Source organism: Phoenix dactylifera, chromosome 17, assembly GCF_009389715.1.
Source record: "Phoenix dactylifera cultivar Barhee BC4 chromosome 17, palm_55x_up_171113_PBpolish2nd_filt_p, whole genome shotgun sequence".
NCBI lineage: Eukaryota > Viridiplantae > Streptophyta > Magnoliopsida > Arecales > Arecaceae > Phoenix > Phoenix dactylifera.
In genome coordinates, this window is record NC_052408.1 from 2,426,782 (window position 1) to 2,439,155 (window position 12,374).

Consider the following 12,374-nt stretch of genomic DNA (forward strand, 5'->3'; position numbering starts at 1 on the left):
GTATTTTGAACCTTGATTGAGGAACATTGTATTTGCTTTTGTTTTTGGCATGATTGTACTAAAATATTCCTATTTTGATCAATGAAGTTTGAATGGTTGTTATTGTGTCTTTTCCCATGTACCTATTTGATGATAACAAAAAGGGGGAGAAGTAAAGAAAGAGTAATAGGGGAGAAGTAAAGATAGAGTAAATAGAGTAACAAAAAGGGGGAGAAGTAAAGAAAGAGTAATAGGGGAGAAGTAAAGATAGAGTAATAAGAGGAGAAGTAAAGAAAGAAAGAGAAATAATTTGTAAAACAAATTGAAAATCATATAGGAAAGCATATACATCCAAGGGGGAGCAATTTGCAACAATGAAAATGATCAAGTCAAAAATTTATATCAAATTTCAGAATTTGGCACATATAATTTCAGAATTTGGCACGCACCTTTCACACCTCGATACATAATCTGAAACTCATGTTTTATCTCAAATTTTTGGAGTTTCATCTTTAATGAATTATAAATGAAAGGGGGAGTAATTCAAAAAGTCAAATTGGCAACATTTGAATGATATAGGGGGAGACTTCACTCTTATATATGAAAAGCTGAAATTCAGCAAGTTAAGCCCTTTCAAAAACTGATTTTAAAATAAGTATCAAAAGGTTCATACTCTTTATTTTGTAATCATCAAAAAGGGGGAGATTGAGGATGATAGTGTTATTTTGATGATTAACAAGCAATTATCTAGAGTATGTTATAAGTTAAATCAATACTTCATTTATAAGTTTATTACTCTCAGTATATTTTGTATTAATTGATATAGATACATTTCATTGTTCATTTGAATGAATCTAACCTTGAGATGCAGCAAAGTGTGGATTGAGTCGACCCAAAGGATGATTGGGTCGACCCCGGCACATCAAGAAAACATTTGGCACACTTCTGCAAAAATGGCAAAGATGAACAGTGAGTTGGGTCGACCCAAGGAAAGCATGAGTCGACCCAAGGATCAAAATCCTCAAAACAAGACAGAAAAATGGTTCTCTGGATTTACTGAGAGGGTCGACCCAAACAGTAGTTGAGTCGACCCAAGCTTGAGTCGACCCAAACCCTGAGAGGGTCGACCCAAAGGCAAGATAGAAAAGAAGACAGAAAAGGTTCTCTGGAAACCCTGTTAGGGTCGACCCAAGAAGAAGTTGAGTCGACCCAAGTGAACTTTGAGTCGACCCAAAGAAAGTTTGGGTCGACCCAAGTGAAGGAAGGCTGAATTATAAAGTTTCTGTGTTTCTGAGAGGGTCGACCCAAGGAATGTTTGAGTCGACCCAAGTGAAAGTTGGGTCGACCCAAGGACAGGTTGAGCCGACCCAAGCACGGGCAAAAGCATAACGGCTAGTTGTGCAGAAGTGCTTTTTGGACTCCCAACGGCTATAAACGGCTAGTTTCTTCAATCCAACGGTCAGGAAGGACTATTTGGAGGTTGGAGAAGTATTTAAGAGGGAGTATTCATCAGAGGAAGCAAGCTTGGAAAAATACATCAAGTACATTCAAGAGAAAATCCTAGCAAGGCAAGCTTCATCCAAGTGCTTCATTCAAGAGTCAAAAGAAAGTGGTTGAGCAGATTCCAAGAGTCATTAAGAGCTCCATCCACCCTTGAAGAGTGAAGCATCCTTGACAAAGAAGAGAGAAGACACATCAAGCGATAACTATTCTCTAAACTCTTCTTTGTAGATTATATTGTTATATTTGCTCATCTAGGAGCTTAAATCTTCTTACTTCTTTTATTAATCACCTTGTTGTAAGGTTTGTTGGTAAGCCCGTAAAACCAACATTGTAGGTTGTTGGTAAGCCCGTAAAACCAATGTAGGTTGTTGGTAAGCCGTAAAACCAACGTAGGTTGTTGGTCAACCCGCAAAACCAACATAGGTTGTTGGTAATCCCGTAAAACCAACGTAGGTTGTTGGTCAACCCGTAAAACCAACGTAGGTTGTTGGTGAACTCGTAAAACCAATTGTATAGGTTTGTTGGTGAGCCCGTAAAACCAACATAGGTTTTTGGTGAACCCGAAAAACCAAAGTGTAAAGGTTTTTGGATTGTGAGCCCGGAAAACAATCCAACTGTAATCCGCGGGATTATAGTGAATTCCCAAGGGGTCGCTTGGGGAGTGGACGTAGGTGCTAAGGAGAGCACCGAACCACTATACTTCTTGTTGTTTGTATTGTGATTTGTTTAATTCCACTAACTCATCATTTAACATAAGTAAGAGAGTTAAAATTAAGAGAAACCAATTCACCCCCCCCTCTTGGCTTGTCACCTTGGGCAACATACATCTCTATACATATTTGGCTATATTACAGGATGATCGACGACTGGACTACTTCCTTCGTCCGAGCCAAAAAGCAGCTCGAACTCGGAAGTCGGGGGGTAGTGTTGGTGGTAAAATGGACCACCCCACAAATGCAATTATAGCACCCAAATTCGTCAGCAAGATCGAGCTCATCCAGGCCGAGCTTATGCAAGCTCATCTAAGTGCTCGGGCTCTTCCGCTCTCGAGCTCATAGGCCGAGCCGAGCACAGCAGGCCGAGACCAGAAGGCCGAGACCAGAGAGTCGAGCACAGAAGGCCGAGACCAGAAGGCCGAGACCAGAAGGCCGAGCACAGCAGGCCGAGACCAGAAAGCGCCGACCAGAGAGGCGCTCGACTAAAAAGCGCCGACCAGAGAGGCAACCCCGCCACAAGACACTCCGCTAAGCAACCAGCTCGGCTCGGCACCCGTGCCGGACCCGTGCCTTAGCCAAATATCCAATCTCCGCCTAACCCTCTAAAGGATCTGACAACTAAATACATGACTCCACTTCAATCTGCCACCATCCCCAAGTCATCAAGGCACAAGATCTCCGCAGGCATTCGTCACACCCTATCATTAATGCATGAGACCCCCTCAGGCCTCCGATGCACTCAGTCATTAAATGAACACGGCTCAAGGTGATCTCCGGATCACTGAACTATCAAAGCACATGGCTCTCCCTGACCACCGGTTCACTCAGCAATCAATGCACTTGCCATCTACGAACCCCAGGCCCACCACAGCCGGCGGTTCAACCACCCCAACGGGTCCGATCAATCGTGACAGCTCCCTGACAGTGACGGTAACCCATTAATTCGCCCAGTCACATCACAGGTAACCCTGCCACTCTCCCTATAAAAGGGGAGCTTCTCCCTCTAAAAAAGGAAGGAGGCTTCTTCCTCCCAAGGGGATTTTTCGGACTTCACATAGAGTCCCTCTCTCTTCTCCAAAATTAAGCCCCCCTCTGACTTAGGCATCGGAGGGCCGGCGCCGGAAAGCCCGGCCACCGGCTTCTTGCAGGTTCCCCCGGAAGGAGCCGCACGCCGACGATCCACCGCCCACAGGCCTCCCCGGAGGACACCGCCAGACGACGAACCGCCGTCCGCCGATTCTCCCACCGTCCCGGCACCGGAGCTCCTCCTCCTCGGTTCGCGGCCGCCCTGGGGTCTAATTTCCAGCAACAGGTTCCATTGACATACCCAATCAAATCACGGACGACAAGGAGCACGTTAAATTGAGCACATCATGATGGATAGTTCATGGCTATGAGTTTTAACGACAGTTGGGATGCAACATTTGTAGAGATAAGAATATTGTTCGGGTTTGAAGAGGGAGGGCTGAACACAATCATAGGATTGGTGACACTTGAAGAGTTTTGTTGAGCTATAGAGAGAAAAAAAGAACTTGGATTGTTGGCTTATTTATGCAAAGGGCTCTGATACTGCATGGAAATTAAAGCGAAAGGAGTTATTGAGTAAAATGTTTGCAGAAAAAGGCTGCACATAATTCATCCATTCATCCATTCCTTGAAACTTTATAGTGCATAGGATTACAAATAAAGAATAGTTCACAAATAAAGTATGCTTTCCTAGATTAAGTAATATTTTTAAATAATTGCACAATATACAAGAATCTTGATTCTCTATGATTCTTGGAAAGTATTACTCTTGCTGATAAGGAATATTTTTAAATTATTACATAATATATAAATACAAAAATCTCTTGGTCATCTTGATTCTCTTTGATTTTTGGGCCGTCTGATTCTTGCCGATAAGAAATATTTTTGAATTGATATTCAAGATTCTTTAGTCATCTTGATTCTTGGACTGCAATTGTAAGAAATAATTCTTGCTAATACTTCCCCATCCTTTTCCTTTCCTTTTAATTTTTGCCATTTGCTTGACTAAAAAATATTTTAAACATCCATCATAAACAACAAGTGATGCAAAATAAAACATAAAACATGGGCTTCCTAGTGAAGCCATCTCAAGTGTTAGGATGGTATAGTCTAGACTCAGTTCGAGGTAGTTCTCAAGATTGAGATCCATGTAATAATAAGTATATTCTAATTTAATAAATATAATAAAATATGTTTTTATATTACTATTAGGCAGATGTCTAATATTTAATAGTAAAAAATATAGAACCCTTCCATAGTTTTTGTTTTGTATTTTTATATATATTAAAAACCTTATGGCATATTTAGCTGGGGATGGTTCGACTCTAGAATAAGAACCCAACGATTTGGTTAGGCAAAGTTTTATTTCCATTCAAATTTTTTGTGGGAATAGAAATATTCTAAATTTTATTCTGATTCTGATTTCGATTATGAACCACTAGGATTTCTATTCTAATCCATTTCAATTTCGATTTCAATTCTCATTCTGGTCGCTTGCCAATGACATTTTACATGCAAACGAGTACGCAAGAATGGATCTAAATGGCTAAATCATATTATTCCAGATTCCCATTTTAGCAAACCAAATATCACCTCGCTATAAAGCAGATGTTCTCGTGGGAATGGTTTTAAGTAAACCCGGTGCGGTCCAAAGCCAGCGGTCAAGAAATTCCTCTCTGCCGAGGGTGCGCTAAAATCTAGCACATTTTTACAGCGCCGAGCTCGGAGGCCCCGGGAGCCACACGCACTCGCAATATTTTGTGGCGCCGTGCTTCTTTCTCGATCCCAATGGTGAGCTCTGCTCCTGATGAATCTCAAACACATTTTCCATCATATTCTCGTTCATTTCTTGCTGTTATTTCATGTTAGGGTTTTTTTTTTTTTTTTGAATTGATTTTGTGTTTAATGGGGAATGGATGATTTGTGGGACAGTGTTTTTTTTTTTTCTTCTCAAGACATGTTTTCTTAAACCTAATTTTTTGTGGCAATGGCTGGACTGCAAACTTGGATCGGAAAACCTTGAGGATCTTAAGCTAAGATTAATGCCCCAAAGAAGAAGCAAAAGTAGTCAAATTTTTTAAGAATGTATATATGTCTACTTCTTACCCTTGTGCTGCATCTTAGATATGATAGTATCTAGCTTATATCTCACTTCCATGGTATATTTGCTGAGTACTCCAGACATCCTAAGTTGCTATCAAGTTCTTCGCTATGTCCCACTTCTATGGTGTATCTAGCAACATATTCTTGTTTTATCTCTTAAACTGCAGTTATTTCTTGGAGACAAAAGGCTAAACAAAGCAGTTGGTTTTTCTGTCACTATGATTTCCAGCAATATCCATATCAAATTATTCATTCACTTTTAAACTATCAACATCAGGACCAAATTCTCTTTGCTTCATGCCGAAATTGTCATCCGATGGCCCCTTTAGAAGATCAAAGCCGGCTTTGAGCTCAACAGCATAACTTAAGTTGAACATTCGCACATTGTAACTTTTAATTCCAATGGCTTGAGCATGAGGGATGATATTTATGTATTATGTTTCTTTATTATTTGGTAGACACATGGATCTAGTTAATTTTGTTCTTCAGCAATGTTAGCTGAACTTGCTTGGTATTTTTTTTATTTAATATATGTTAAGTATCATCTTCTTTTATTTTATTTTTACCTTGACATAAAAGTATAGTTTTTTCTTTAATTTTCTTTCCTAACAGAAGAATTGAAGCTTCAACGATGTAGTTATGCTCTTCATTTCAATTCGAGTTCGACCAACACTTTGTGTCACATTTTGTCAGCCTCTTGTTATTTCTAGCGAAAAGTGTATTATCAATATGTTAGGAGAGAATGGTAAAGTTGTTCTCACTTTCCCAATTATTCAAATATGTGCCGGACTATGGAACCTAGAAGAAACTCCTGAATGAGTAAGAGTTCAGAAGAACTAACAAATCAGAACATCATACTGTGTGTGGATCTCTCAGTTTGCTCTTGCGGGATTCTGCCTCCTTGAATATATTTCTCTTGATTTCACTTGCACATTAATTTTCTTTCCTTCAGGCTGTGGCTAAAGAATGAGGCTATCATCTTGGAACAGGCCTTGACTTCCTGCCACAGTGACAACTGCATTAGAAAACTGAACATGGATATACATTTTGTACTTGAACTCAAGAGCAATTTAAATTTCTCAACTTCTTATTTCTGTTAAAGAACCATCACTTTTACATTTTTCTGGAACTTTTCAAATATGTGGTACTCAAAAGATACTCTTTCACAAGCCAAACAGAAGTTTTTGAACTCTCTTGTTTGGTACCTTATGTAAATACATGGTATTGAAAACTGTTTCCATTCATGTGGTCAACACAAGTTGTCGACAAAATTGGCATGCTTTAAATTATCTAGCAATGCAACAAAAGATACAACCTCAAAGGGTGCATTCTCAGAATGTTTTGATTGCTTGGAGAGGTCTTGTGAAAATCTTAGCTTCATGTAAATCTGATTAACAGTAAGATGGAACACTTTTTATGTTCAATCATGGTTAATGTGCCAAAGAGTTATTTTATGATGCATAACTTCACCTAAAGGATTAATAGTTGCAAGTCTTGTTACAATAAACAGTATTAATATTGTCACTTGGTTAAAATGGGATCCTCTCTGGCTTTAGTAGGTCTCTTTCTATAAGACCATGCAAAGCCATTGATATTTTCATTGCTACAATACATTTCAATGAATTACTTGTTATGGACATTGTTTATACGATATTCTTGCTGGAAGGTAGCATCTCCCATTATCGGAGCAGTTATTTTCATTCTTATGTGGAATTCTTCAATGACTTATAACCGAGGAAGAAAGAAAATATGTTCGCTGTTAGAGGTTATTACTTATTCATTGAGCCAATAACTGAAACAAAATTTGCTATTTAGCGCTCAGGTTTGAGACATAATGAGCAAATGTGCAAATGGCGATGGCATGTCGTCTGATTTTGATGTCCTGAATCATAAATCTGGACTCCTGATCGATTTATGGTCCTAAGCCTACAGCTCAATCTCAAACCAAGTCAGGGCATGTGTTATGGGATTTATGATTAATTACTAAAGGCCTGATTAAAAATAGTTTAGTTATTTCTGTGCTGGTTGATAAATGTAGACCCAACTCAGTAAAACCACTACAGCTGATTATGTATTATTCAGAAACAAACTTAATTCTGATCAATGCACCGTCAAAGTTGTAGCCCTGGACGTGCATTGATCTGCTGCCTCTATGTTTTACTATTGGGAGAGGGTGAATGTAAAGGGAAATGGGAATAGTTATTTCTTTTAATTGATGTTGGGTGGGAAAAGGGAGGACATGGAGGTTTGTTACAACTTCTAGTTTAATATTTTTATTAGCTTTAAGGTACCTGAATAGTTTTAGAGGCATGCTACATATAAAACTAAAAGCACAAGCTCATGTTGACATATACAAGTGTAAGGAGAGATTTATTGTGCATAAGGTACACAAAAAAATGTGTACATTCATATGGAAGCATGCATTATGTATCCAGGAATTAGGAATCTAAACCTGACTACTAGGTCGTCTCAATAAAATAAGTGTTTTATTGATATTAGAGATATTTATTCATTAAACTTTGAAAAATTTTTATTTCTTAAAGAGCTATTAGATATTAAAGAATATAAATGTATGAATAACCTATTAGTTAATTTAGGGTCTAACTTATATGGAATAATCATTTAAGCTTTATCTTTTTGTTAATATGCAAGGCATTTGGGGACTGTAGCTCACTCTGACTCGTTGGCATGTATGCTGTGCCTCAGAAATCATGCACTTTACAATATCCAACCTTCTATCCTCTTTTCATTTGAACAACTAGAAGTTAAAATTTGGTAAACTTAGGGGATTGGTCCCCTGTTGTAGGTGCTTGAAATGTGTAAATCATATGGTAGGTTACTTATTAGTGAAATGTTCTTTAAATTTCATTGCATCACCTTCTCTTTCCCAGACTTGCCTTCATGCAAACTTGGCACCGGTTAGAGTTGATGTCAAGTTGAGAGCCAGTTATAAGATGCCTCGAACTTTGATGAATCATGCCTTTCTTCACCAAGTAGCTATTTAGATGGATTAAGGCATGTTCAGATTTGGGAGAAGGCTTGTTGGAGTCCTTTCTTTATTTATTTGTAGGGTGAGTGGTTAAGTTTAGGGTTACATGGAAAGCTGCTATTTTCAATGAAAAATAGCTGGTTACAGTTACATGTTTTGACAGAAAATGTATACAATTCATTGATGCAACCATGCATATTGTAACATTCCTCATCTCTGCAGTCTTAGAAACCCCTCTATTTAGGTGGTTCCTCTGTCATACCACTTTCACACTTCAATTTTTAAAGTATATTGAAGGAAAATTGAGAATGCTGCTGTTTCTTATAGGAGCTCTTAGTGACAATTTTATAAATTGCATGAATACCCTGAGGGATAAGTCTCTACATTGCAACTGCAAACTCTTGAGGAAAGATCTTATGGTAGGATACAGACTTGTAACCAGTCAACAGATGCAATTTCCTTGCTGAGAAAGACAATCGATGAAAGAATTGCATTGCTTGGATGTTGGAAAAGCATTAATGTTTGTTGTTATGTGCTCTATTCAAAAAAAATATTTAGCAACTCTTCACTGTTCGTATAGATAATTTAAAATTTCTTTGTGACATTTCACCAAATTACCTTAACCTAGCAGTGTGTCTTTTTTTGTTTTGGTTGTTTGGTACCAAGTAGCAAAGTATCTTCTTTTTTTTTTTGCAAATGCATATTCTCCTTGAAATGCAATTAGAACTTGACAGACCATATCCTATCTGGTTCGTACCATGCTAAAGCTGATATGCATTTCTTAAGAGGCCTAAATCATACCATTTCAGAAAAATACATACAATACGCTGCCTCACATATATCATGGATTCTACATACAGCAAAAAATGTAGGAAATCTGATGGATAGGCATGGAATCAACTTGTTTGAATCATTGACTGAAGACTGCAATTTACATCATATGTCAGAATGTAAGTTTACGGAAATAGATTGTCCAGTAAATCATAACCATGTTGGAAAAATTTGGCAATGACAACGAATATTTGGTTTTTGATTCATCTTGTAATCTTTTACCATCTTTTTGTATCGACATGTGTTTCTTGATTCAAACATTTTGATAAACAATAAGCATTTATTGCAACTAGTGCAAATACTTTGGCAGAAAGCCCCCAGTACAACCCCCCTCCCTCCACAATCCCCCCCAAAAAAGGAAAAAGAACACAATGCTAGCATTTTTTCTTTCTTTTATAACAATGCTAGTATTCTTGATACACCCGGCAAGTAGGATCGAGGGAGATTTAGTTCAAAGAGGAAATAGGCAATTTTTATAATATATGGAGATTGTGTGCATGAAGGGTTTTTTCTGTTTTTTTTTTTTTGGGGGGGGGGGGGGTGGGGTTGGGGGAAGGGAGAGAGAGAGAACAGATTTTAAGATCGGTATCTCTGATATTCTACTAGCACAAATATTAAAAAGCTTGAACGTCTGATTTAAATAACAGAAACTTCTGCACATGCTCATGTTACACATATCTATAAATTCATCCCCTTCAAAAAGTTATACTTGAACATAAACATGGACATGGACTTCATATTTACAAATGTACTTTCTAATACTTATTATTAGAGAAACAAAAAGTGATATTAGCGAGTATTTGTTTGAGATTATATGCTGCTACTAATTGTTTTTGCTACAACATTTTCTGAATTTGAATCATTTTAAATTGACCCTTCAACTATTCTTTTCAGACAGACCATTCAGTATGCAGTTCCAATACTCACCGCCGACACTGCAAAAACTCCTGTGGCGGCACGCAGTCTCTCCTCCCAAGAATCAACTAATCGTGCCAGTAAACATCCCTATCTTCACTTGATATCTTGTACCAATTTCTGATTTGTTAGTTGTATCTCCAGTGAAACCAACGAAATGATTTTTCGTAAGAAGGAGACCGTTAACTAGAATATAAATATATTTAAGAATTTGAGATGAGCTTATACAATCTTTCTGCTTATTAATTTGGCTGTAGCAGTTTAACTAATCCATTTTTTTAAAGAGTTTTCTTTCCCACATTTATTATATGAAGAATGACAATGCAGATCTATGCCCGCTATCCAAAAGCAGCAAGAATGGAGATAATAAAGTTGGACATTTTGCCCCCTTCTCAAGTCCATCAGATCCTGCTACAATTGATGAAAAGGATGGAACTGTCCCACTTTCAGGAAAGCCCTATTTGCATGCGTTATGACAAAGTCTCAAGTGCAGGCCCCCTTTCAAATGGTAATTACTTTTGATATTTTACAACCATCATATCAAAATTATTTTAAACCTTGCCTTTCCAACATTTCTTGTAATATCTTGCTGCAAGTTTTCCAAAACATGATTGAACTTGATATATTTGACACTTGTTTGATATCAGCAATTGGAACCCATACAACGAGTCCCTCCCACCCTCCCCCTTTTATGACTTGAAAAATGGCTATGACAAATGACTTTGAACCAGCTATTAATATCGTCAGGTGCTCTTGTGATTTTTGATTATAAAAATATATCTATAGAACAAATTGAGACAACTTTATTTCTATATTAATTGATGGGTTTCATATCAAATCAAACCACAAACCAGAAGGACACTGGATCTGACTTGACAGAACCCATATCTTGGAATGGTTCCCAGTTATGTGGCATTCTTTCTAAGGGCTGTTTCTTTAAGGGCCAATTAGACTCAGTACATCTCATCTTATTTCTTGGTTTTCTTGCATAGACGATTCCAAAGAATTTCTGGACGCTACTTCCATCTGCCTGCATTCCTGCAGTCCTCTGTTACCGAAACAAGACCTGGGAGATGAGATACTACGGTGATCGAAACTTGAAAAGATTTGATAGTGGATGGAAACATTTTGCAGTCGACACAATCTAAGGTTGGAGATGCTTGCCGTTCTTGAACTAATGGACGATAAGAACTTGAAGTTTCAAGTTCGAATTCTCCGAGGAGACATCCCAGAGAAATTGCTGAAAGTGGCTGCAGTTCTGACACTCCTATCATGATTGAATAGGATCGTTAGCTTGAAAATATGCAAGTCTTGGATATCAGGTGCTACAGTCGTGTGCTTGTAAATAAACGCATGTGTTTTGGATCTCCTTACTTATAAAAGATCTTATATTTATGTGCTTCGTTTTATTGCTCATCTTGATCGAAATGTGCGGTAACAATTTGGCCACCTTTCTTTCTATGTGATACCTATACTAGTAAGGGCTCGAGGCATAAATGGATTTCCCATATGGATGAATCATTTTGAGCTCAGCCAATGGAGTTGGTGAACTGTAATACACGCAAGATGCAGCCATAGGTGGATCCTGACTCCTTGTTCTTTTTTTGCCTCTATTATATATAGAGAAGAACTTTGAAAATTCAGACTTCTGATGATTCAAGACATCGATATCATTGATGGATGGCAGAAGAGGCAGTTTCAGTAATGATTTCAGAGGAGAATTCCATGGCGGATGAAGGGGAGACCTCTGAGACAAAAGGTGGGAGGTTTTCCTGGGTTGATAGAAAAGTCTTCAGAGACAGTAGGACAGAATATTTAGGCTGCTGTGAGAGACCTAGACGTGGTTCGAAGTCCAGCGAAAGGAGGCCCAAGGTAGAGTTGGTGCAGTCTTCTGTCTCAGTAGCTGCTGGGATCTTGGGAGAGTCCCCTGTGTCATCCATCCTCATCCCCTGGCACCTTTGGCCTTTCCTTCAGCAGCTCTTTGCCAACCGGCGGTCCATCTGCTGGTAGGACACTTCCTGCAACAATTACTCTTCAACAGAGCTTCTAGATGATTGCCCCCATCATTGTGTCCATCTACATTTGATTTGGTTGCTAGCAATTTGGCAAGAATGTTGAACCAGTGAGAAGGCTCACAGCAGTTTTGGTCTTGTTGATAGTATTGCCTCCTCCATTGTAGGATTAGATCAAGAATCCTATAACATTGTGATCTTCTGTGAGAATATCTATCCTCTCCTTGAAGGGCGATCCAAAGAAAGCTTGCGGGCGACGCATGTCCGGTTTGCCTACAGCCACATGCCGGTTGCAGTGGA

At 38.5% G+C, this 12,374-nt stretch overlaps 1 protein-coding gene across 2 annotated transcripts; it reads left to right on the top strand.

Moving 5' to 3' along the window:
• The first annotated feature begins 4,546 nt into the window (after positions 1-4,546).
• On the top strand, positions 4,547-11,196 carry LOC120104164. Of its 2 annotated transcripts, none has more exons than XR_005506623.1 (4): positions 4,547-5,015; positions 10,042-10,142; positions 10,390-10,570; positions 11,055-11,196. XR_005506623.1 is itself a non-coding variant. In XM_039114739.1 (4 exons), exons 1-4 carry the CDS (start codon positions 9,197-9,199, stop codon positions 11,150-11,152), a joined length of 450 nt encoding a protein of 149 aa, XP_038970667.1. In that variant the 5' UTR covers positions 9,191-9,196; the 3' UTR covers positions 11,153-11,196. The 2 variants fall into 2 exon arrangements, 1 of the variants encoding a protein (XP_038970667.1); XM_039114739.1 differs by lacking the exon at positions 4,547-5,015 and adding an exon at positions 9,191-9,266.
• The last annotated feature ends 1,178 nt before the right edge of the window (positions 11,197-12,374 follow it).

What these genes read in the sequence shown, in the direction of transcription:
- LOC120104164 (XM_039114739.1), top strand. Translation starts at nt 9,197, where the DNA reads ATGGATAGGCATGGAATCAACTTGTTTGAATCATTGACTGAAGACTGC. An exon ending in AGAATCAACTAATCGTGCCA is followed by an intron (nt 10,143 to 10,389) that starts GTAAACATCCCT and finishes ATGACAATGCAG; the next exon opens with ATCTATGCCCGCTATCCAAA. An exon ending in TGCAGGCCCCCTTTCAAATG is followed by an intron (nt 10,571 to 11,054) that starts GTAATTACTTTT and finishes TTTCTTGCATAG; the next exon opens with ACGATTCCAAAGAATTTCTG.